The sequence below is a fragment of the Lepus europaeus genome, chromosome 7 (assembly GCF_033115175.1).
Source record: "Lepus europaeus isolate LE1 chromosome 7, mLepTim1.pri, whole genome shotgun sequence".
Taxonomy (NCBI): domain Eukaryota; kingdom Metazoa; phylum Chordata; class Mammalia; order Lagomorpha; family Leporidae; genus Lepus; species Lepus europaeus.
Genome location: NC_084833.1, coordinates 15,045,378 through 15,069,303, shown reverse-complemented (window position 1 = coordinate 15,069,303; position 23,926 = coordinate 15,045,378). Strand labels below are relative to the sequence as shown.

The following is a 23,926-nucleotide window of genomic DNA, read 5'->3' as shown; positions in this document are numbered from 1 at the left end:
CCCAGTCCCAGCCATTGCTGCCATTTTTGGAGTGGATTAGCAGATGGAAGACCTTTCTCTCTGTCTCTCTCTGTCTCTGTCTGTACCTCTACCTCTCAAATAAATAAACAAAAAAATCTTTTAAAAAAGAAAGAAAGAAGTCTTAAATGAGTAAGAGGAATAATACAAACGCTACAATTTAAAAATAGGTAAGGCAAACAAATGTATTTGTCCCAAGACAATTTGAATAATTAGTAGTTGATTGAAAGTGTTATCCTGAGGTCCTTTATACATAGAAACACAATACCAATACATCCATGCAGATAAAACATCAAATGCAATCCATTTATTTAAAAGGGACAGGCTGTGATAATCAGAGTATGTCAGAAGTTTCATATTGATGAATAAAATAAGTATTTGTAAAAAATAAAACCCTTCATACAGAAATTTGGCATTTCCTTCAAACACTTATGAACTAGAATGTCATTGGATTGGTTATATCTTTCAATAGCCATATCTCAAATAAGAATCTGAGATATATCTAAAAGATCTGCATTATTATATAATTTATATAAAAGAAAAAAATGTAACATACTATGTATGTTCAGAAGTTATTAAACACTATAAATCCCTTAAAATTAATATTGCCATAGAATTAAATAATTGTAAATCTTTATAACATTGTTGAATGCTACCCATGGGATCATCTGTTCTTTACTGATTTTGTGTTTGAATATATAGAAAAAGTTGTGTGTTTTTTTTTTTAACTTACTGGATGCCACTGGAAACTGAGTATTTGATACACACTTCCAAGCCCCATATGTGAATTTTAAAATACTCAACAACAGAAAGTGATCCATCACCTTGAAATGTTCATTAGTTGTTTAGATAATAAGAGTATCTTACTGACCATGTCTACCTTATTTAACAAACAATTCCTTTTGCATAACCTTCCTTATTGCCATTTTAACGTCTTTGTTCCTCAGGCTGTAGATCAAAGGGTTTAACATAGGACTCACAAAGATATAAAACACAGCGACAATTTTCCCCTGCTCCACTGATGCCTCCGAAGGGGGCCTCAGATACATACAGAACAGTGTCCCGTAAAAGACCGTGACAGCTGTCAGGTGGGACCCACAGGTGGAGAAGGCCTTGCGCCTCCCCTCTGCAGAGCGAATACGCAGAATCGCTGTGAAGATGAAAACGTAGGAGATGAGGATGATGGCAAGGGAACAGGTCAGGTTGGAACCCGCCACCACAAACATGGCAGTCTCTTTGACATAGGTGTCAGAGCAGGCAAGGACCAAGAGAGGCGGGTCTGCGCAGTAGAAGTGATTGATCTCATTGGGTCCACAGAAGGAGAGCTGGAGCATCAGGATGGTCTGTGCCAGGCCATTTGCAAAACCGTAAATGTAAGGAGCAGCTACGAGAGACAGGCAGACGCATGTGGACATCTTGCTACTGTATAACAAGGGCTTGCAGATGGCCATGTAGCGGTCGTAAGCCATCACTGTGAGCATGTAGTAATCTGTGATCACGAGGGCAATGAAAAAGTGGAATTGTATTAAACAGCCAACGAAGGAAATAGTCTTTCTCTTGGATAAGAAATTAGCCAGCATCTGAGGAGTCACGTTGGTGGCGTAACACAGATCTACAAAGGAGAGGTGACTGAGGAAGAAGTACATCGGGGTGTGCAGCTTTGAGTCGATTCTGATTAAGAAAATCATGGTCACGTTGCCAATGACTGTGATAAGATAGATGACCAAGAACACCACAAAAAGAACAGGCTGCAGCTCAGCTCTATCTGTCAGTCCCAGCAGAATAAATTCAGTCACCGCTGTGTAGTTTTCCTTCAACATTGTGCTTGCTTCTCTTCAAATAGGTCTGAAGAAAAGGAAACAAAATGCATCTGGTGTCTGCCATTATTTATTACCCCATTAACTCAGCTTGTATCTCCTCCTCTTCTCTCACATTGATAAATGCTAGTGGCATAAAGAAGTAGTATGTGGTAAGCAAGTGATTAATGTGTTAAGTATCTAAATAAATGTAGAGTTGGCCGGCACCACGGCTCACTAGGCTATTCCTCTGCCTTGCGGCACGGGCACACCAGGTTCTAGTCCCGGTCAGGGCACCAGATTCTATCCCGGTTGCCCCTCTTCCAGGCCAGCTCTCTGCTATGGCCCGGGAGTGCAGTGGAGGATGGCCCAAGTGCTTGGGCCCTGCACCCCATGGGAGACCAGGAGAAGCACTTGGCTCCTGGCTTCGGATCAGCGCGGTGTGCTGGTCGCAGCGGCCACTGGAGGGTGAACCAACGGCAAAGGAAGACCTTTCTCTCTGTCTCTCTCTCTCTCACTGTCCACTCTGCCTGTCAAAAAATAAAAATAAATAAAAAACAAAAAAATAAAAAAACTTAAAAAAATAAATAAATGTAGAGCTCTTTAAGTCAAAGGCCATCATATTTTAAGGACTTCTCTGTCGCTGTGTTCTGTCTTTTCATATTTGACAAACCTGTACCATTCCATAAGTCTTTTAAATGTTTTAATGAACAGGTAATACTTTACACATTTAAGGGATACAGTGTGATATTTCAGTACATGGGTATATTGTAGAAGGATAGATCAGGGTAGTTAGTATATAGATCACCTCAAATATTGATCCTTTGTGTTGGGAACATTCAACATACACTCTATCATGTTTATTCACTCAATTTCCTTGGACACATGGCTAGAAATATTGCTTTGCTTCGAAGTAGTAATCCTTTGTTTTGCAACACACCATTGGCTGTGGTATGTAAAAGATCAGTCATTGTCTTCATCTGTGTTTTTTACAGCTGAATAAGCCTAGGGAGGTAGAATTTGTGTGCGGTACAGAACCCTGTAGAAGTGGCGTCTCCTTGACTGTCCTTTTAACCTAGAGACTGTTTTGGAGCTGCCCCACACCCAATAAGGTTTGTCCCTTTTCCTCACTCAAGTGCACCCCAGGTGGCCCTCCTAACACCAGATCTTGTTTAACTTTTAAGACCCAGTGCAGGATATTTTTTCCATTTGAACAAAAATTGGTTTAAAAGGAATGAAGTTAATCTTAACTGTGTTTAATGTATTGCCTGCATATATATATGTATATATCTATATACACATACATATACACACATACACACACATACAATATATAAGAAATATGCATACACATGTGTATACAGGTATGCATATATGAGGGTACCTCAAAAAGTTGGTGGAAAAGTAATTAAAAGGAAAATTTATGTTGGTGCAAAAAGATTTTGAAATCCATGCATATTTTTACATTATATATGTTTCCAAGAATTTTTAAAGACCCCCCCATATGTGCATGGATTTCAAAAAATTGCTTATCCTTTTGATTTCCATTTTCCACTTATCTTTGAATTTCAATTTTCCACAAATCTTGAAAAAACTACCATACACATATATTGGCAGGTTTAAAATGTTCATGAAGAGATGGCATTTAAAGGAAAATAATAAAGTATCAAAGGGCTCAGCATGATGATAATAATCTTTAAAAACTTAGAGAACTAAATCCTCAAATCATAGTAATTTTGTGTACCTCTATCTCATTCTAACTCTTGCAAAATTAAGAAAAATGTATAATATAAATTCAAGACAGGTTTTTTAGAACATAAAATATATGTTATTTATATCATAGTGAAGTAACAGTTATTTTGGCAATGTAGCTGAGATAATTCTTGATGCAGCATGAAAAGCATCTCCCTTAATTTGGGAAGGAAAAACATGGCCCTAGAGACCATCATGTAAAATCAGCTTTCTCCTTCAATAACATATATCCAGCCAGATATTAAAATGCTATATTAATTTTTAAATAAAACTCCGATATCAATGAAAGAAATAGATCACTTTGCAAGGCATTTTATAAATTCATCATTCAAGCATTCTTCTTTTCATTATGCCATGCCATCATGCATACAAGGACTTTGAACTTATTGTCTAGATGAGATACAAAACAAGTCACCTAAATCAATGGAATTATTATTTTCTCATTTTACTTTTTAAGCTCATAAGGCTCAACTACATTTTATCATAATAATGTCCAAATAAATGGTGTTTTTAGTGTTTTATTCCAGGAATGGTATTTTAAGTCTATTTATTGAAATATTAATCAAGATTCAAAATAGTATTGCCAAAAATATAGTATTCCCTTTCATTTTTTACTGTAATGAGATAAAGTAAGCAATGAATATTCCAGATAATTTAACTGACTACTTTATAATAATAATGTTTCCTGTAACAAAAGGAATGCAGCAGCCTCCATGGTTTTACCCAAGAAATCTGAGAAAACATTTGAAATGGAAAGAAGTGTCTCAGGGGCCTCAATAGTTTGCACCCCTGAAATTCACCTTACTCCAAAGCTGTTTTACGTAAATGTGTGCTGAAGCTGCTTTTGCCTCCAGAGTCTCTAAAGCGTGAGTCTTCAGCTTTAACAAAGTACTACCCCCTTATCATCTGATAGTAATTCAATTTGAAGTGGATTAAAGAAATTTAAAGATGTCTACATGATTATAAAATGTCTACAGATTATAACCTCCAAGTAGCCAATTCTTTATCAAGTGTATAGAACATACAGTACTTACAATGATAAATAGCAGCATTCAGCATTATTGAATCAAAAGGAATCACAATGCATTTAATGCCAACCCCTTATTTTGTTTATCTTCTTAGGAAGGAAGAGAGCATAGGCAGGGTTAATTATTGATTTACAGTGTGTTTGCAGTCACACTTCCTGATTTAAAAAAACCTAGTTTCTCCTAACTAGAAATGTGGTTTGGAACAGGTTAATAATATCCCTGTGCCTTAGTTCTCTCATTTATAGAACTTGGTTAATAATAGCGACTCTCTCCATGTGCTTGAGTTGATCCATAGGTAACCTAAAAAATATGTCTGGCTTGTAGTAGCACTTAAAAAGATTTAAAATCTGTCTGGTATATTTTAGATGTTGAAGCAATTAGCATTATGGTCAAAGATCCAGGTCTAGTCTAGAATAAGACTCAATATCAAAGCATGAGTGATTGTTGACAAAACTTTTATCTTATCTTTAGCTGTAGACACAATGACACCTACATTAGTGTTTTCTCAATTGGAGACAGTCAATAAGTATTGATGGGATTAAGATTCTCTTTGGTTAAGTCTTCCTTCCATTATGTAAACACTCCTCCATTTTCATTTATTTATAAGTACCTGTACTTTGAGAAGAATATTAATATTTTGATAACATTTTTGCTAATTCAACAGATTATAATTCAACTCAATTATGTTTATCAATTCAGGTATTTCTGGATTCCAACATTTTTAAAAATGCCTACTCCTACCTGAGACAGGAGAGTGATTTCACAGCGCAAGCCTGGATGTGAAGAACCTGAGGAGTTTATAACAGAATTGTCATACGGATCAATTCCCTATGGTTCAATTATTTCTAGCAGCAAATCATTTATATTATGAATAATCACTGCCTTCTTATTCTTTTGAAAAACTGAGCTCATTGAGGACATGAGTATTGCCCATTTCCCACTATCATCAGGGAATCATATCTCCCAAGAATAATGAAGTAATGGGATTCTTTATTAATTTTTATTTACACTTGAATGTCTATTTTTATAGACATGCAAATAATTCAGTCCTGCTGCTTACAACCTGTGTGATAGAAATGCATGAGTCTGGAAAACCGCTGGAAGATCAAATAACTTTTGTTGAACTGAACTAGTTATTTACTGATTTTGAGCCTCATGCCTTTATGTGTTTAACATCAATGGGCCCTGACTACAGAGCTTCTTTGGCATCTGGTTTCATGCTGACATAGCTAACAGGAGAAACCAGCAGGAAGTCCCAAGAGGAGAAGAAAGAGATGTGACTCAGTTTTTTTCTCATTCTCTCAGTTTCAATAACAACATGCTAGCATGGCTGCATATCTCCCTGGATGACTGATTTCTTTAAAACTGCCTAGATTCTCAATATTTTCATTAGACTCCATTCAACTAAACCATTTGTGTATCTCAGTTTTATGCCATGTCTCTGACCCAGGCTGAGTGACACATAGTATTTATTCAGTAAGTGTTTCATTAGAAATCATAGCAGTCAAGATAATTTCTGTAACAAGTATTATTTTTGTTAAAGTTTTGGGATATTTCTGTGCTCGCCAATGTGAGAAAGTAAAAGGGACATTGAATACTCTCCTCTCCATCACTTAATAGAGGATTGCATATAGGAGTCACAGATAATAATTACTAACATTACTGTAGGTGAATTTTAATTTGAGAGGGGCTGGCGCCGTGGCACAGTAGGTTAATCCTCTGCCTGTGGTGCTGGCAACCCCTATGGGTGCCAGTTCCAGTACCAGCTGCTCCTTTTCGGATCCAGCTCTCTGCTATGGCCTGGGAAAGCAGTAGAAGATGGCCCAAGTGCTTGGGCCCCTGCACCCATGTGGGAAACCAGGAAGAAGCTCCTGGGTCCTAGCTTCGGATTGGTGCAGTTTTGGCAGTTGCGGCTATTTGATGAGTGAACCAACGGAAGGAAGACCTCTCTTTCTGTCTTTTCCTCTCACTGTAACTCTACCTCTCAAATAAATAAATACAATTTTTAAAAAAGAATTTTAATTTGAGGATTGTCTTTGGCATGCGTTTCTGCTCTTTTCTTCTGAATTCAAGTCATTCAGTTTAGAAGAGCAGCATGATAATTTTACTCCTTCCTTCTGTTTCTGGAGTCATGACCAGTTAGCACAATTATGAATCACAAAGGAGAGAGGATATTTTGGGTTAAAATCAGGCAACATCAATAACTCTTACAATCTCACCTATCAGCATTCACCCTACAGAGGTAATATGGCAAGTGTTCTTCAAAACTGTTTCCTCCAAAGTCATTCAATCATATGCCTCAATCCTTTTCATCATACTTTGAATACCCATTCAACTCTTTATATTTCCCAGAAACCTCCAAGATATCCTTTATTATTTCCTTTTATTTCCACTTCCTCCATGACCAACTATGTTCTCCATGACTTGTTAAATGTCTCAAGAATCAAATTTCCCTACAATGAAAACAAGAATAAAGAAATTAAGGCCATTTCAAGGAACCACACTAGCCAAAAAGCTTGCACTGATGCTTTGAGAATATTGGAAGTTATTTTTCTCAAAATATTACAGAATTTTATCTACTCACTCCTTTAAACTAAAATTAAAACTTTGAGGAATTTCTGTAAATGGGACATGCATGGCACGAGAAAAGCAAGCCATGTCTCTGACCATATTTTATCTCATCAACCACTGTCAATCAACACCCATTCTCATTTTGTTTTCCTGGAAGCTAGAATAGTTTGAGTGACCCCAACTCCGTGATCCATCATTGAGTCTTCCCCATAGGAGTACATATTTTCATATTCAGAAACATTTCAAACCTCCTGAAACTTAACTACCCACAAATGTAACTATTAAACAACATAATGAACCCATATCAATCAAGGTGTTTTCAGAGTCAGTCCAGAAATATGTAAAAGAATTACATGTTGATTTGAAATTTAGCTCTTCCTGTATCTTTGGGGAAAAATAAATTAATTCCTCTGAGCTTTAGTCTTTTTATCTGTAAGAGAAAAATTACAATATCTTTATCAAAGGGACTTTCCAAATGTTAAATAAATGTTGTTTTTCCATGGAAACATTTATGGATATCCCTTATTACAGACAGTGCACTTGTGACTGATACATAATAATATTCATAAAATGCCATTAAGTATCATGTAAAGACAGCTGTAAATATATGTGCTGGGTCAGTGCATAATGTGAACACAAAGAGAAAACGTAGCTTGTTATCTCTAAACATTTTCTTCTTCCATAGGAGCTTCATCCAGTTGGACTGAGATGTGGCAAAATTAAATTTCAAAACATGATTTTTATAGTGAATATGCTGAAACCAACATGCTATCCAGTCTGAATTTAGGAAACCTCCAGAAATAATTTCAATTACCAGAATCATGTGCATGGAGTTTACAATGTTAAAGTTAACCATAAAGATATTTACAAAGCCAGCAACAGTGTTTTGATTATTGTATCTTTAGTGACTACATTTAAATCCAAAAGTTCTACAGTTCAAATTCAAAGTCCTATGACAAAAAAATTTATTACTTTACATAAGGAAACATAATTTCTTAACAAAATAAGAAAATGTAATTTCTTCTCATGAACAGAATTAAAAAAGAGTTGATGACAGCACAGCTTTAGGATTAAACATTAAGAGAGAGATAATTGTGTCTCTGAAATATCATGTTATAAATGAGATCTATCATACTAGAACTATTACCCATTAAATAAACCAACTAGACAGAAAGGCATTTTCTGAATGACAAATAATGAAGATATATAGGAGGTTTTTCTTTAAACTATAGTAGGTTTTTTTTTTAAGATTTATTTATTTATTTGAAAGTGAGAGTTACACAGAAGGAGAGACACAGAGAGATATATTCCAATCACTAATTCAGTCCCTAAATGGACACAACCACAGGAACTGAGCCAGGCCAAAGCCAGGAGCCAGGAGCTCCATCCTGGACTCCCACATTGTTGGCAGGGGCCCAAGTACATCAACCACCTTCCATTGTTTTTCCCAGGCCATTAGTAGGGAGCTGGGTCAGAAGCAGAGCAACTGGAACTCAAACTGGGACCAATATGGTATGCCAGCATTTCAGTAGGCAGCCATTCTCGCTATGTCACAATGCCAGCCACTGTAGTAGGATTTTTGGCCACCTTTGCAAGTGCTTTTGTTTTATTCTTCAGTGTTTACAGCAACTAATATATAAAAATCTACCTGTTTATCTCTTTGTAAAACAAAATTATGATGTCAAAATATCTTTAATTATTATATAACTTGTGCGCTTCTGTTGATACATTTAATACATGGACAAGTGAACTGTGACCTTCTTTTAAGAAGTAACTTTGGATTTAGAGTGGTCAATAATTCAAATAACTTCTTTTGATTGATATTTTTGTTCAGGTGAAATCCCATTTGTATTTTAATCATGAATGGGAAGGAAGGCTCAGATTTGTGTAAATTCTCTTGTGCTGCCCTCTGGCCTCCAATCAGCCTAGTTACTGTTTGCTCTACTGTCACCTACCATGACAAGTGCCTCTTGGGCCACTTCCCTCTCTTGATGACAGACTATTTTCCACAGTTGACCCAGCTGAGCCTCTGTTTCCACAGGAACCCCCCCCCCATTAGCCCTGCACCCTTTGTTTAATTGAAACCTGGACCACAAAGTCTACTGTGGAAGGACTCAGCTTCCCTGGTACAATACATCCTGTTTTGAAATCCTAGCTACTAGGCAGGAAAGCTTGGCTATTTTTGTACTCCCTTGTTGGGCTGGAAATTTGGGCATTTGAGGATTGAACATACCACATGGCAATTAAAGAAAATGAGAATCTTAGCTCCAATCCAAGTGGGAACTGTTTACGTACACTGAGCCTGAGGTTTACTTTCCTTTCAGTACACAACAAGTTGACTCAGGGTAAAATGTAGTGCAGGAAGATTGGCACACTCTCTGTCAAAGATATTTTCTAAGGCCATAAACATTCTTTCACATTCCCTTTTCACCTATCGACTCATTAGTATGCTCGTGCTGTAGGGACAGGCTTTGGTTATTTAACTTCATCAAAATGTGTGTGTGTGTGTGTTAACGTCAAGTATCAATGGTGAATAGAATTCGGGAGAATTATTTTATTGTTAGTCATAGCAGCATTATTATGACTGGCCCAGGAGTGCTAGAGCTTTACTCTGATTTTAAAATTTAATGTACATAGAGTCCCAAGATCAAATATTATATGAATTAATTCCAATTTATGGAATCATATCTTAAACACAACCTTGTATAAGTAGACTTTTTTTTTTTTTTGACAGGCAGAGTGGACAGTGAGAGAGAGAGAGAGACAAACAGAAAGGTCTTCCTTTGCCGTTGGTTCACCCTCCAATGGCCCCTGTGGCCACCGCGGTGCCGTCAGCACACCACGTTGATCCGATGGCAGGAGCCAGGTGCTTCTCCTGGTCTCCCATGGGGTGCAGGGCCCAAGCACTTGGGCCATCCTCCACTGAACTCCTGGGCCACAGCAGAGAGCTGGCCTGGAAAAGGGGCAACCGGGACAGAATCTGGCACCCTGACCGGGACTAGGACCTGGGGTGCCGGCGCTGCAAGGCGGAGGATTAGCCTATTGAGCCACGGCGCTGGCAATAAGTAGACCTTTTTAATATTTAGGCCACATATCAATCAACCTAGTTACTAGTTGATTCAATTTCATTTAAACTAATCATTACTATTTAGTGACTTACTCTGTAACTCTTCACTAAACATTAATTGTACAACAGAAATATTTTAGAGTCCCATGGGGAATGTCAAGATGAATGTGACACTATTTTTGTCCTCAGAGCATTTCTTTGAGAAGAATAAATAAAACAGTTATTAAAAGGGGGATAATGCTACAAAGGAGAAAACATCACCATGGCATTTGGAAGAGGTAAAACACTGTTCCACCTGAGATAAAATGAGTAGAGCCATGGGTCTTTTGTTTTCAAAAAATGAAATAGCTTTTTAATCTCCCCAAGATCTAAACTCAACATTAAAATGCAAGGTGTTATTGCAGTTACCGAAAACATTACACACAGCTAATGATAAACTCATAAATGAGTTGTCTATGAAGATGTGGCTTTTGCAATCACCTCCAGAGGGAGCTCTAATGATATCCCATGAGTGATTTCTTGATTAAAGCTGTGGGAATGAGCCTGACAAGGTTAACCATTGAGGTATAAATCCTCCCACTTTGAGCAGCTTGGAGGACGATAAGAAAATACTATTCCTCAAAGGTAAGTCTTCTTGTTCTGAAAGTCAATAACTCTTATAAATATTCCCTGAATTCTTATTATGGTCTCTTGCACATACAATGGAATTAGAGGCAGGCCTTTGGTACAGCAGTTACGATGCAGGTTGGGATGACTGCTTCCCGTATCCCAATACCGGAGTTTCAGTCCCAGCTCCACTTCAGATCCCAGCTTCCTGCAATGAACACTTTGGGATGAAGAAGGTGATAGATAGCCAAAGCAGATGGGTCTCTGTCACCTATTCGAGAAACCCAGACTGAGTTCCTGACTCCTGGCTTCAGCCTGGCCCAGCATTTAGGAAATGAATGAGAAGATGAAACCTCTCTCTCTCTCTCTCTCTCTCTCTCTCTCTCTCTGTCTCCCTATCTATCTCTCTATCTCTCTCTGTCTTTCTCTCTGCCTTTCAAGTAAAATGAGAATAATTTTTAAATTGAATTAGTAGAGAACATATAGAATCACCACAGTATAGCAAAACCATAGGCAGACATGTCTGGTTCTCTCTGACAAAGACAGCAGGTTACTGGTGATGCATCAGGTCAGGCAGGCCCTGCAGCCATCCCTGGCCTTAGTTACATTCCCCATTGTTAATGATACAACTGAGATTTAGAATAGATTTTAGCCAATTGTTAGAACAAACCAACTCATCTGTTAACCATTTTGCCTTTTCCAAGCCTAAAGCCTTGGCTTTTGACATAAGAAAATATATTACTATTTCATATGCCTTTGATGATACTATGTAATCATTATTAATAGAAAAAATGTAAGAGATTTAGGTAAAAATGAATGTAAGTTTAAATATGAGAAGAAAAAAAACTCTGAACACCTTTCCTTTCTCATTTGTGGGGTCTTTCTCATTTTAAGGGGTTTCTCCAATTCAGATTTTCATTGAAATATGAAGACACAGCTAGACCCAACATCATCAAAACAGATTGACATTGTTTTGTTTACAAAAATAGACTTTACTATATTTCTGTCTCTTCCCACCACTGTCACAGATTTTACTAGCCTTTCAGTCTAATTCTCCAATTGGCCAGACTTTTAAGAAAACATTCTATAGGGCTTGAAGTTTGTGTTTTCACCTCTGCATTATATGGAGAGCTTTAATTTTTCCCCATCCCTAAGCATAATTGTTTTTTTTCAATCATTCAATGATTTAAACTGGAATGCTTTTACTGATTTAATTATAGTCTATCAGATTGCCCTTATTTCTGCCATTTTCTCATATCTTCCTCTTGAAATGAGACTCACAGACTTAGAGAGGAGGGTCTCATAACAACACAGGATGGGTCCACCCGGTGGAGGGTAGTGGTATTGCGGGTTATGGGATTTAATGAGCTACTGAAGAAGTATTGGTCATCCTTTATCACAAACCATCTGTGCTGGTGTTTTAATAACAGAACACATTAGTGGACAACCTAGATTACTCATCCCCCACATCCCATTTCAGACACTAGTCTGAAACAAACCTACGTCAAGTTCTGTATTCACAACCCTTGTTCTCTCATGTGTGCCCAGGAAGTCAAACCTCAGACTGTACACAATAAATAATGAGATGGTGCAGCCCTTGACAGAGAAGTTTCTTCCCTTGCCCCGCTGAGTATAAGAACACTGGGAACAGGCTTATGGAGGCTCTCAGAAATATTCCAGTTTTTCAAGTTTTTTAGCATCCACAGAACAGCATAAGGGTCAATGTCAGAGGCTTCACCTTTTGTTTTGTTTCTAATTCTGAGCTGACGGAGAGAAGTTTATGTGCTCTGATGGTGGCTAATTCTGTACTTGAGGACAGATTGTGAAAATATCTTAGAATCCATTATAAGGCAAAAATGCAAGCTATCAGAAGGTAAATCACTTGAAATTTCGTGAAAAAAATTATTTCAATGTCACTTCAGTTGCAAATTCCATATTTTAACCCTTGGTGTGTTTTACAGTCACATGAAAACCTGTTAAGAATATCATACAGGCTGGCACCGCAGCTCAATAGGCTAATCCTCTGCCTGCGGCGCCGGCACCCCAGGTTCTAGTCCCGGCCCGGATTCTATCCCGGTTGCCCCTCTTCCAGGCCAGCTCTCTGCTGTGGCCCGGGAGTGCAGTGGAGGATGGCCCAAGTCCCTGGGCCCTGCACCCGCATGGGAGACCAGGGTAAGCACCTGGCTCCTGGCTTCAGATCAGCGCAATGCACCGGCCGCAGCACACCGGCCGCGGCGGCCATTGGAGGGTGAACCAACTGCAAAAAGGAAGACCTTTCTCTCTCTCTCTCTCTCTCTCTCTCTCTCTCTCACTATCCAGTCTGCCTGTAAAAAAAAAAAAAAAGAAAGAAAAGAATATCATACAAATGAGTGTAAACTTCCCAGGTTGGCCTGGAACTCAGGTGCCAATGTTAAAATCTCCACATACATTCCAACGTGGAAGCCAAGGTTGATAACTGCTTGTGCAACTGTTATATTTGTTTATATGGGACTTTAATAAAGCAACAAAGTTATTCTTTAAAAGATGGGAATTTCTATGTCCTCCTGGACTACCAAACAAATTTGCTGCAGTGGTAAAAGGTAGCTCATTTTTGGAATAGAGGAGCTCATGTTTTATTATATCACTTGTTTTTACTGGCACATAATAATTGTACACATTTATGAGGTACAACATAATATTTTGATACATGCACATATATTAATGATCAAATCAGGATAATTAGCATCCATCGCATCACAACTAATTTTCAATGCTGCAACTTGTAAGTTTTGACCATCAGCTACTAAGTTTTAGGTCAAGCACAATGATCAATAACTCTTTAAACAAACCCTTAGTTAGTTTCCCTACCTGTAATTGTACTCCTTCCTATATATTTCTCACACAGTATCCAGAGGTGTTTGTAGTAATTGAGATTCTATTGTTAATACCAGAGAGATGAGACATCTGCATACTATACAAAATCTGGTGATGTGAGTTGTCATTTAATGCATCGATGAATCCAGTTATTTAATTAATGGTTATTGCATGTATTCCAAATCAAGTATTGGTCCATGTTCTCAGGATATAACGCTTAGTTCCTACCCGCAGGTGGCAAACAACCTAATGGAGAAGACAGACAACCAACACATTAATAAATAATTTTCCTGGAATGATGAAAACAAATTATTTTTAATACATTAACAGTTATTTGGAAGGAGTCTAATTTAGACAAGTGGAAATGGTTTTCAGAGCAGGTGTTATTAGAAGACAGACTGGAGTGATGTGATCAAAACAGTCACCCGGGGACCAGTGCTGTGGCATGGTAGGCTAATCCTCCACCTGAGGCACCAGCATCCCAGATGAACATAGGTTATAGTCCCAGCTGCTCCATTTCTAATCCAGCTCTCTGTTATGGCCTGGGAAAGCAGTAGAAGATGATCCAAGTCCTTGGGCCCCTGCACCCACGTGGGAGACAAGGAAGAAACCCCTGTCTCCTGGCTTCAGATTGGCTCAGCTCCAGCTGTTGTGGCCATTTTGGGAGTAAACCAGCAGATGGCAGACCTTTCTCTCTGTCTCACCCTCTCATTGTAGTTCTCTCTCTCAAATAAATAAATAAAATCTTATTAAAAAAAAAAAGTCACCCAACGATCTGGGGAAAGAATATTTTTGGCAGAGGGAGCACCAGTGAAAAGTCCCTGAGGTGGGAATGTGCCCATCATGTGCAGGGAGCAGCTAGAAGGTCAACATAGCAGAAGAGGAAATGAAGAGACAATGGTAGGAGAGAAATTTGGAGATGTGGTTGGGAAGAAATCATACAGTTTCTTTGGTAAAACACTTAGATTTTTGTCCAAGTGTGGACAATCTTGGATCAATTTATGAAGTCATTTACATAAGGCATTTGGTTTATGAAAAATCACAAGCTAGTATTATTAGAAAATAGAAAGGTTTATGTGTGGAAGAATAAAACCAATGCAATATTGCAGACAAGTAATGATTTTGTCTTAGATCTGACTGGTGGCAGAGGAAATACTAATAAGATTCAATATAAAATACTGGGGAAGTAGAACTGAGAGCTTTTCCTGGTGGTTCTGATATAAAGTCAATAGTGTGATATCAACTGAAATAGAAATACGGAACATGAAAGCATCAGGGAATTGCGAGATAAAAGTGGACATTAAGTGAAGAATCAGCCCACATTATTACTTGTTGTTTTACAACAAAGGAATTGGAATGAACAGAACACCAAGGGACCAGGGGATATTCAGTGTTGTCGGACAGTAAAAAATGAGGCAGAAATTGAACCTGAGTGTTTGTACAGTAGACTCTCAAGAAATAGTGGTCCCCCAATTTACAGAAGGCTTGCCTTTACTGGCAAGGATAGAACAAGTCTTTAGAGATTAGCCTCATTCCCTGATCAGACTGTGGCGGATCTGGGTTACTGGTTCCATAACCTACCAAGAGACATCAGCGCACTACTCCAAACTCCCAGTGTGTTAGCACGGTGAAGGTGGAAGTGGCAGAGCAGAAAGTAGAGTATGGCACGTGAACATCACAATCTCTTGCATTGTCTGCTCTAATCAGCAACACAAGACACTTGAAGGTGTCTACTGAAATGTTTCCATCTCTGAGGAAATAACCTTTGTAATCATCTCTTTTTTTTAAAAAAAATATTTTATTTATTTATTTGAGAGGTAGAGTTACATACAATGAGAGGGAGAGACAGAGAAAGAGGTCTTCCTTCCATTGGTTCACTCCCCAAATGGCCACAACAGCCCAAGATGTGCCAATCTAAAGCCAGGAGCCAGCTGCTTCTTCCTGTCCTCCCATGCACGTGCAGGGGCCCAAGAGCTTGGGCCATCCTCTACTGCTTTCCCAGGTCATAACAAAGAGATGGATTGGAAGGGGAGCTGCTGAGACTAGAACCGGTGTCCGTATGGGATGCCAGCGCTGTAGGCAGAGGATTAACCTACTGTGCCATGGCGCTGGTCCGATCATCTCTTTTCAAAACGTCTGTTTTAGTGCTCATTGATTCTGGCTGTCCTTAGATTACATGCAATTGATTTCTCTTTTTTATATATGACACATTCTTCTTCGCTTGTTAGGGAACATGAAGATGAAAATAGTGCCCAGACACAATGGCACCGAGGCAACAGAGTTCATTCTGCTGGGGTTGACCAGCAGGCCCGAGCTGCAGCCCATCCTTTTTGTGGCGTTTCTCCTGATTTATCTCATCACCCTGACCGGGAACTTGGGGATGATTACTCTAATCAGAGTCACTCCCCGGTTGCAAACCCCCATGTATTTTTTCCTCACCCATTTAGCATGTGTGGACATTTCCTATTCCACCAATGTTTCTCCTCAAATGCTTGTCAACTTCCTATCTAAGAAGAAGACCATTTCCTACACGGGGTGTCTGGGCCAGTGTTTTGTTTTCGTGACTCTACTCCTCACTGAGTATTACATGCTTGGCGCCATGGCCTATGACAGGTACATGGCCATTTGCAATCCCCTACATTATTCCAGCAAAATGTCCAAGCCGGTTTGCATCTGCCTGGTCACTGTCCCCTACCTGTGGGGATCTACAGTGGCCACAATGCAAGTAATATTGACGTCTCGTTTGTCGTTTTGTGGACCCAACACCATCAACCATTTCTACTGTGCCGATCCACCCCTCCTAATGCTGACATGTTCTGACACATACATAAAGCAAACTGCACTGTTCGTGTCAGCAGGAATTAACCTCACAGGTTCACTGCTCATCATCCTTATCTCCTACGTGTTGATTTTCATCACCATTCGGAGGATCCGTTCCAGTGAAGGACAGCGCAAAGCCTTCTCCACCTGTGGCTCCCACCTGACAGCTGTCACTATGTTCTATGGGTCCCTGTTCTGCACGTGTCTGAGACCAGCAAATGAGCGATCTGTTGAGCAAGGGAAAATTGTGGCAGTGTTTTGTATTTTTGTGAGTCCCATGCTGAATCCATTTATCTACAGCCTGAGGAACAAGGATGTGAAACAGGCTTTGAGAAGAGTGTTTTTGGGAAGGTGTGGTAGAACCAAAAGTTCAATAGTTACAGTTTCCCAATAAAAAAATAAAATAAAAAATCTGTCCCTCATTCATTGTTCCTGAATGCAATTCTCTGGAATAACAGTATTCTGTTTTTTGCTTATGCGCAGTTTGGGACTGAGAGTCAGGTGGAAACAATGAATACAAAGGCTCGGAGGCTGATTATCAGGACAGGGCAGCAGATGTCAGCTGCTTAAGATTAGGCAGGGCCATGCGTAGTTGGTTTTCTCATGACCTCATTTCTACTTGATTACTTGGCAGATATCTCCTTCCTTTCACTTCCCAGCTTCTCAAAATTCAGCGTCTTAGAGCTACTTTATCAGCTAAGTGAAATGAGTCATATCACATCTTCCTTAACGATTCATATTCATGTAACATATTTCAAAATTCTCTTTGGTGAGAGACATTGTCTCAGAAGAAACTCATATTCCTAATATAAGATGCTTTCTTCCTAAATGTTTGCTGAATTTTTATGTTGACTCATCTTGATTTTCAGATAGTATTTCTTCTATTATATTTCAACAAAGAACATAATAATTTGCATATTTTTGTGACTGTGACTTGTGTCATTTTCCCATTAATCAAACACATTGATTCTTAATAGATATTGATTTATATCATTTGTCTCTGATATTATTATTAACTGTTAAATATCAAGTTTCCATTTATTTGCCACCTTTTGTCTATCCACAGACTATTTCACATAACAGCTACAGTAATATGAATGAAAATTTGGTTTCAGTGTTTTACAACTAAATTACAGCATGCATTTAGTCCAGATTATCTTTGAAATTAACTTTTTATTAAGTGCATAACCTGACATTGATAAAAATTTATTTTAGAGATCATACAACAATCCAATGCAAAGATGTGTCACTGGATATTCATCCCTCCTGATGCTCACAGCCACCACATCCTTGCAGTTCTGGTCAGTTGCAGCACCTCTGTTCTCTCAGGTAGATGCTTGTACCTTATTGGTTACTAAAGGCAACCAATCTCACTCTGTGCTGTTCTGTGGTTCCTGGGAATCGTACGAAGCAAGAACACAGTTCCAGGACGAATAGATTTCACTCAACACTATTCCATGCAAGGTGAGTTCCACATCAGTGCAATGAAATGAGACAACATAAAGAATTATGCTTTAAGAAATCAGTCAATAAGATGAAATTGTGTGGGTGCAAACTGTTGAAATCTTTACTTAGTATATACTAAATTGATCTTCTGTATATAAAGAATTGAAAATGAATCTTGATACAAAATGGAATGGGAGAGGGAGTGAGAGATGGGATGGTTGAGGATGGTAGGGAAGTTGGGGGGGGGGGCGGAAAATGCCACTGTAATCCAAAAGCTGTATTTGGAAATTTATATTTATTAAATAAAAGTTAAAAAAATCAAAATACGTATTTGTATCACTCCATGAAATTCGAGACGAGCTTTTGGCATGTTTTCTTTCTTTCAAATGGAATTGGAAAAGATTTCTCTATCATAACTTTTATATGTTATTATAACTCCTTACATAAAAAATTAACAAAAAATTAAAACTAAAATTTACAACTTCAGTATTTCTATATAATACAGGTTTTATAGCAATATAAAATGAGCATGCTGATTCTCTGACATTCAATGTGAGCCACTCCTTTTTTACAGAGTAGAATGGCAGATTTTAGTCAGAATAAAATTTTCCTGAAATATTTATTTACTGATATAGGTTAATAAAAAGAATTTAATAAATCATTAGATTTACAAAATTACTTTCTTAAGAATAAATAGGATTGATACAATGTAAGAAAAAAGGGGGGGCCGGCGCTGCGGCTCTCTAGGCTAATCCTCCGCCTGCAGTGCCGGCACCCCGGGTTCTAGTCCCAGGTGGGGCGCTGGATTCTGTCCCAGTTGCCCCTCTTCCAGTCTAGCTTTCTGCTGTGGCCCAGGAAGTGCTTGGGCCCTGCACTCACATGGGAGACCAGGAGGAAGCACCTGGCTCCTGGCTTCGGATCGGCACAGCACTGGCCATAGCAGCCACTTGGGGGGTGAACCAATGGAAGGAAGACCTTTCTCTCTGTCTCTCTCTCTCTCACTTTCTAACTCTGCCTGTCAAAAAAAAAAAAAGGTACAAAAATATAGTAAGTAGCAATTTCACAACTGGAAAGGACAGTACATCCATAGATATTTCATAGTTAGCAATGAGTGATCAGAAGTCTACTCTCAGATGGCTTGTTAATTCATTAACATGGTAATAAATTATGTTAGAGGATACTGACTTTGCCTAGATGTATTAACCTAACTCAGAAAGTTTTTTGTAGTCTTATCTTATTTTTCTGAGACAGTCTTCAGATAGCTCTGGTTAAATTAAAATTGAAGACTTTAATTGCTTTCACGTCACTTTGTTTCAATTGCAATATCAAATGAAAGTCTCCGCTAGTGTTACCTAGTGATTAAAGATACACAAACTGATAGCTTCCTGTCAGTTCTTATATTCTTTTTATTATCAACTGGTTATTTTTATTGAAATGTTATGCCAGATAGCTTAGGCCACTGTTGCTGCTATAATGAAATGCCTAAGATTGGAAAATTTATTTTTCAGATTTTGTAAGAGATTAATCAGTGTTCAGGGAGAGTTCAGTTTCTACTTCCAAGTAGATGGCATCTTGAATGCTGCGTGCCCATATTCCAGGAGATGTAAAGACAAAAAAGCCTACCTGGCCCCCTCCTACCCTTATATAACTGTGTATTAAGGTAGATGGAGAAATTAATTGTGGTAAATTCTCCTTAATTATCTGCTTCAGCTAAGATAGAAAAGTAGTGTTTGGATGCAGTCATGTAAAGGTTTCACGTGTTCATGAAAAAGTTAGGTTCAATGGAGAAGAACTATAGAAATACAAATGGAACATGCTGTGGAGTGAACAGGGTATGAGACAGTGAGGGCAGTTAGTAGAAGTAGCTCTTTTAAATACTATATGATTAACCTCATGAGTATAAAATTAAACTGAAAATACATATTTGCAAAAATTAAGAATGAGGGGGCCAGTGCTGTGGCACAGCGGGTTGAACCCCTGGCTTGAAGCACCTGCATCCCATATGGGTGCCGCTTCTAGTTCCAGCTGCTCCTCTTCCAAACCAGCTCTCTGCTATGGCCTGGGAAAGATGGCCCAAGTCCTTGGGCCCCTGCACCCATGTGAGAGACCCAGAAGAAGCTCCTGGCTCCTGGCTTTGGATCGGTGCAACTCCAGCTGTTGTGGCCATCTGGGGAGTGAACCAGCAGATGGAGGACCTCTCTCTCTGTCTCTATCTATCTCTGTAACTCTACCTCTCAAATAACTAAAATAAATATTTTAAAAAGTTAAGAATGAGAATGAGAGAACCAAGGAAGAAGAGTGGGTGCATAGGTGGGAGGGAGGGTATGGTAGGAAGAATTTCTATGTTCCTGAATCTGCATATATCAAATGTATGAAATTTGTATACCTTAGATAAAATTTTAAAAAGAAACAAATAAAAAAAGAAAAGATTGTAAAGAGGAGCAGAACATATCATTAGTGACTGGATAGGACTGTAAGTCTAGAAAATTACAGAAAAAAAGGTGGTACTGGATAATGTTGCAGACAAATGTAGGTATTATAACAGAGTTTATGATACTAATTCTTGAGTAGGTTGGAGACACAAATCCAGAAACAAGTCCATAGGAAGCTCCGAAGTGGTGAAAGAATAAGTCTTAGGGGAAGCAGAGATATATTCCTCCATGGCAGGAAGGTAAGAAAAATATATGTACAAAGACACAAAACTGGTAAGATTATTATGATTGTACCTTGTTTAGTGTTTTAAAGGATGAAATACAAAGCAAAATCAATAACCAACAGAAAAAAATGTGACGAGGATTTTCATCTAATGGCACTTAGCAGCTTAAGTACAGAGCTCAATGAACAAACCAGTTTAACTAAGTTTGTGCTCAGTCAGATCAATGAAATGGGGAGAAGCTGGGACCATAGGACTGAGGGTTATTGACAATGAATCTTCATATGATGGGCTACGAAAGCTAACTGAACAAAGAGTGAAAAGTGGATGCAAAAGTGGTGATGGATAATGAATAAGGACCAATTCCTTTAGATTAAGAAAAGATTAAAGGGCACACAGTATAGCTCATGAACTAAAATAATACAAAGATGAAGGAAGAGTCAGGATGAGATAACTCCTTCTGTTTCTAATAATTTTTTCAGAAAAAAATAGTAATCTCACAGCATCCCAAACACTTATGTTCTCTCTCATTGTTTGCAGTGCATGGATGAAAATAAATGGGGTATAGATATTTACTTGATTGTAAATAATTACTTAGATCTCTCTAAACATCTCTCCAAAGAGGTTGTTTTCCCATTTTTCCCACACTGAAGTGCCCCGTACCACTAAAATAAGTAACAAATAGACAGCTTAATTTGACAAATGTTTATTGAAAACTGTGAAATCTTGGGAGGAGTAGAGAGAAAATGTTAATGTGCATTGAAGTATATGTCAGCAAGAATGAGCAAATTACAAAGAAAGAATAATAATAATAATAATAATAATAAGATGTTTTGGAAAGAATGGCACATCACACAGAGCTTTGTAATTCAGAAATAGTTTTCAGACTTAACTTTTCCATATTATCCTTTATTGTCTCCCTTAAACTCCAGATTACCAAATATCCTAATTAATTCATAAAGTTAATGAAATACTCCCCAAATGTTGCTGTGGTTCCCATAGAATAATACCTAATAAGACTCTTTCATGGGTCTTATTTGATACCCCTGCCATCCATGTGAATGGAATATTATTATTTGCATAGCTCCAAAATTTGCCTTTCAGAGTTGAATTATTATCCAGCTTCCAAGTACATAGGCATAGTTAACTTCTGCTCTTGGAATTGTTCCTGATGAAAAAAAAAAAAAAATCCTTGCCCAAGATTATGAACCCCTCGCCCTACACAAGCCACATACACAATGACCATTGTCAAAACCCTGGCACCTTTGCACAGTGTGGTGCATTGGTAAGAGCCTCAGAGCTCCAAATAAAATTGACTGAGTCCTCTGTTGCAACCTCATCAGAATTCAGTGTATTCCAATCTTTTTTTCCCTCACAATACAAACATTGTTCACGTGGACACTCTCCAGTAAACTCTCTGAATATGTGCAAATGTGTGTCTCAGAGTCTGTTTGCCTGGATCATAAGGAGAGGCAGCAATTTACATGTATGTATACACTAGTATAGTGAAATTGAGATTGTATATATAATAAAAAGCTAAGTATTGAAATGGAAACTTAAACACAGATCAACCAATACTAAATGTTTTGATGTTTTTAGCAGATACTACCTCACCCCTGTGTTGATTGGTCAGATGGGTATATGTATACACATTTAATACTCTAGGATATTAGGAAGTTGATCATAGTTTATTTTTATTTGCTATTTTTTCAGCATTAATATTGCTTTGTTTCTGTCAACAATATTTTATGATTCTTGAGATAATATATTTTCAAGTAATATACTCAATAGTAAAAAATTAAAAAACCACAGTCAAACAAAAATAGGCAAGGGCTAGAAACAATAAACAAATGAAATGATATTAACATTCACTCATATAAATTAATTTTTAAAATAGTCACATAATCATTAAAACTAAACTAATATACAATTCCTACTCATTTGTTTTATTTGGGGAGGCAGAGACAGAAAAATAGGGCAGGGGAGAGAGGTGAGGGGGAGAGAGAGAAAGAGAGACCCATTTGACAGATCACTGAGCACTCCAGGAATGCCTGCAGTGGCCAGTGCTGAGTTCAGTCAAATCGAGGAGCCTGGAACTCAATCCAGGTCTCCACACTGGTGATGGGACACAATTACTTGGTATATCACCAGCTGCCTAACAGGAGCAGGCATCAGGAGGGAAACCCAGACAAACTAGGCACTCCTCTATGGGTTGCAGTCTTTCTAACTGCTAGCCACATTGTTCCCTTGATACACTTCATTTAAATCATGTGTTTCATAGGAGAAAGAGTTTAAGTAGTCAGACAATAAAATCAGTACGATATTATTTTGTCCTACAAAACCAGATGTTTGGTATATGAATTTAGAGTATGTGTTTCTGTAAGATCTTCTTTATGACCCCTTTCACATCCTTATTTTTCAAACTATAGATGAGGGGATTTAGCATGGGGATAACCACTGTATAAAATACAGAGACAATCTTGTCCTGCTCCATTGAGTAGCTAGATGTAGGGCGTAAGTACATGAAGAGAATCGTCCCAAAGAATATGGTGACAGCCATGAGGTGTGAGGCACAGGTGGAGAAGGTTTTGTACTTACCCTCTTTGGAGGGTATTTTTAAGATGGCAATGAGGATACACAGGTAAGAAATGAGGACAATCATAACACAGCTGATTACATTAAAACTGGAGAAAGCCATGATCACAATGCCATTGATGCGAGTGTCAGAGCAAGAGAGTTTGAGCAGGGGTGGAGTGTCACAGTAGAAATGGTTGATCCTATTGGAATCACAAAATGACAATCTGAACGTCATCCCTGTGTGGATGGCTGCATTTCCAAAGCCTGCTAGGAAGGAAGTAGCTATCAACAAGAAGCAAATTCTCCCAGACATGATGACTGGGTAAAGCAGTGGGTTCCAAATTGCTGCATATCGGTCATATGCCATCATGGCCAACAGGAAGCATTCAGTCCCCAGGAAAGAGCCAAAGAAGAAAAACTGGGCAGCGCATCCACTGAAAGAAATAGCTTTGTTCTCAGACACAAGGTTCACCAGCATCTTAGGAGTGACCGAAGAGGAGTAAGAGGCATCTACAAAGGAGAGGCTGCTGAGAAAGAAATACATGGGAGTGTGGAGACACGGATCAATCTTAATCAATATGATCATCCCCAAATTACCCACCATGGTTGTCAAATAGATTGAGAGAAACAATACAAAGAGAACACCCTGTAGATCTGGATTGTCTGTGAGTCCTAACAGGATAAATTCTTTTACTTCAGTTTGGTTTTTTCCTTGGCTGTCTTTCATTTGAGCTGTAAT

At 38.3% G+C, this 23,926-nt stretch overlaps 3 protein-coding genes across 3 annotated transcripts; 1 reads left to right on the top strand and 2 right to left on the bottom strand.

The window, feature by feature from the left end:
- Positions 1–899: 899 nt before the first annotated feature.
- Positions 900–1,838, bottom strand: LOC133764246 (olfactory receptor 5M5-like). Its single transcript, XM_062197919.1, has one exon. The coding sequence runs from the start codon at positions 1,836–1,838 to the stop codon at positions 900–902; it is 939 nt and encodes a 312-aa protein (XP_062053903.1).
- Positions 1,839–15,924: 14,086 nt separating this feature from the next.
- LOC133763633 (olfactory receptor 5M5-like) lies at positions 15,925–17,081 on the top strand. The gene is made up of 2 exons (XM_062197431.1): positions 15,925–16,862; positions 16,970–17,081. Exons 1-2 carry the CDS (start codon positions 15,925–15,927, stop codon positions 17,079–17,081), a joined length of 1,050 nt encoding a protein of 349 aa, XP_062053415.1.
- A 5,891-nt stretch (positions 17,082–22,972) lies between these two features.
- LOC133763632 (olfactory receptor 5AP2) lies at positions 22,973–23,926 on the bottom strand (the record flags this gene model as incomplete). Its single annotated transcript, XM_062197430.1, has 1 exon — positions 22,973–23,926. A coding segment is annotated over one exon (954 nt), but the record flags the coding sequence as incomplete, so codon positions are not given.

Excerpts from the sequence above, each read along its gene's own strand:
- LOC133764246 (XM_062197919.1), bottom strand. The coding sequence starts at position 1,838 with ATGTTGAAGGAAAACTACACAGCGGTGACTGAATTTATTCTGCTGGGA.
- LOC133763633 (XM_062197431.1), top strand. The coding sequence starts at position 15,925 with ATGAAGATGAAAATAGTGCCCAGACACAATGGCACCGAGGCAACAGAG. Across the intron at positions 16,863-16,969 it reads AGAAGAGTGTTTTTGGGAAG|TATTCTGTTTTTTGCTTATG; the intron begins GTGTGGTAGAAC and ends CTGGAATAACAG.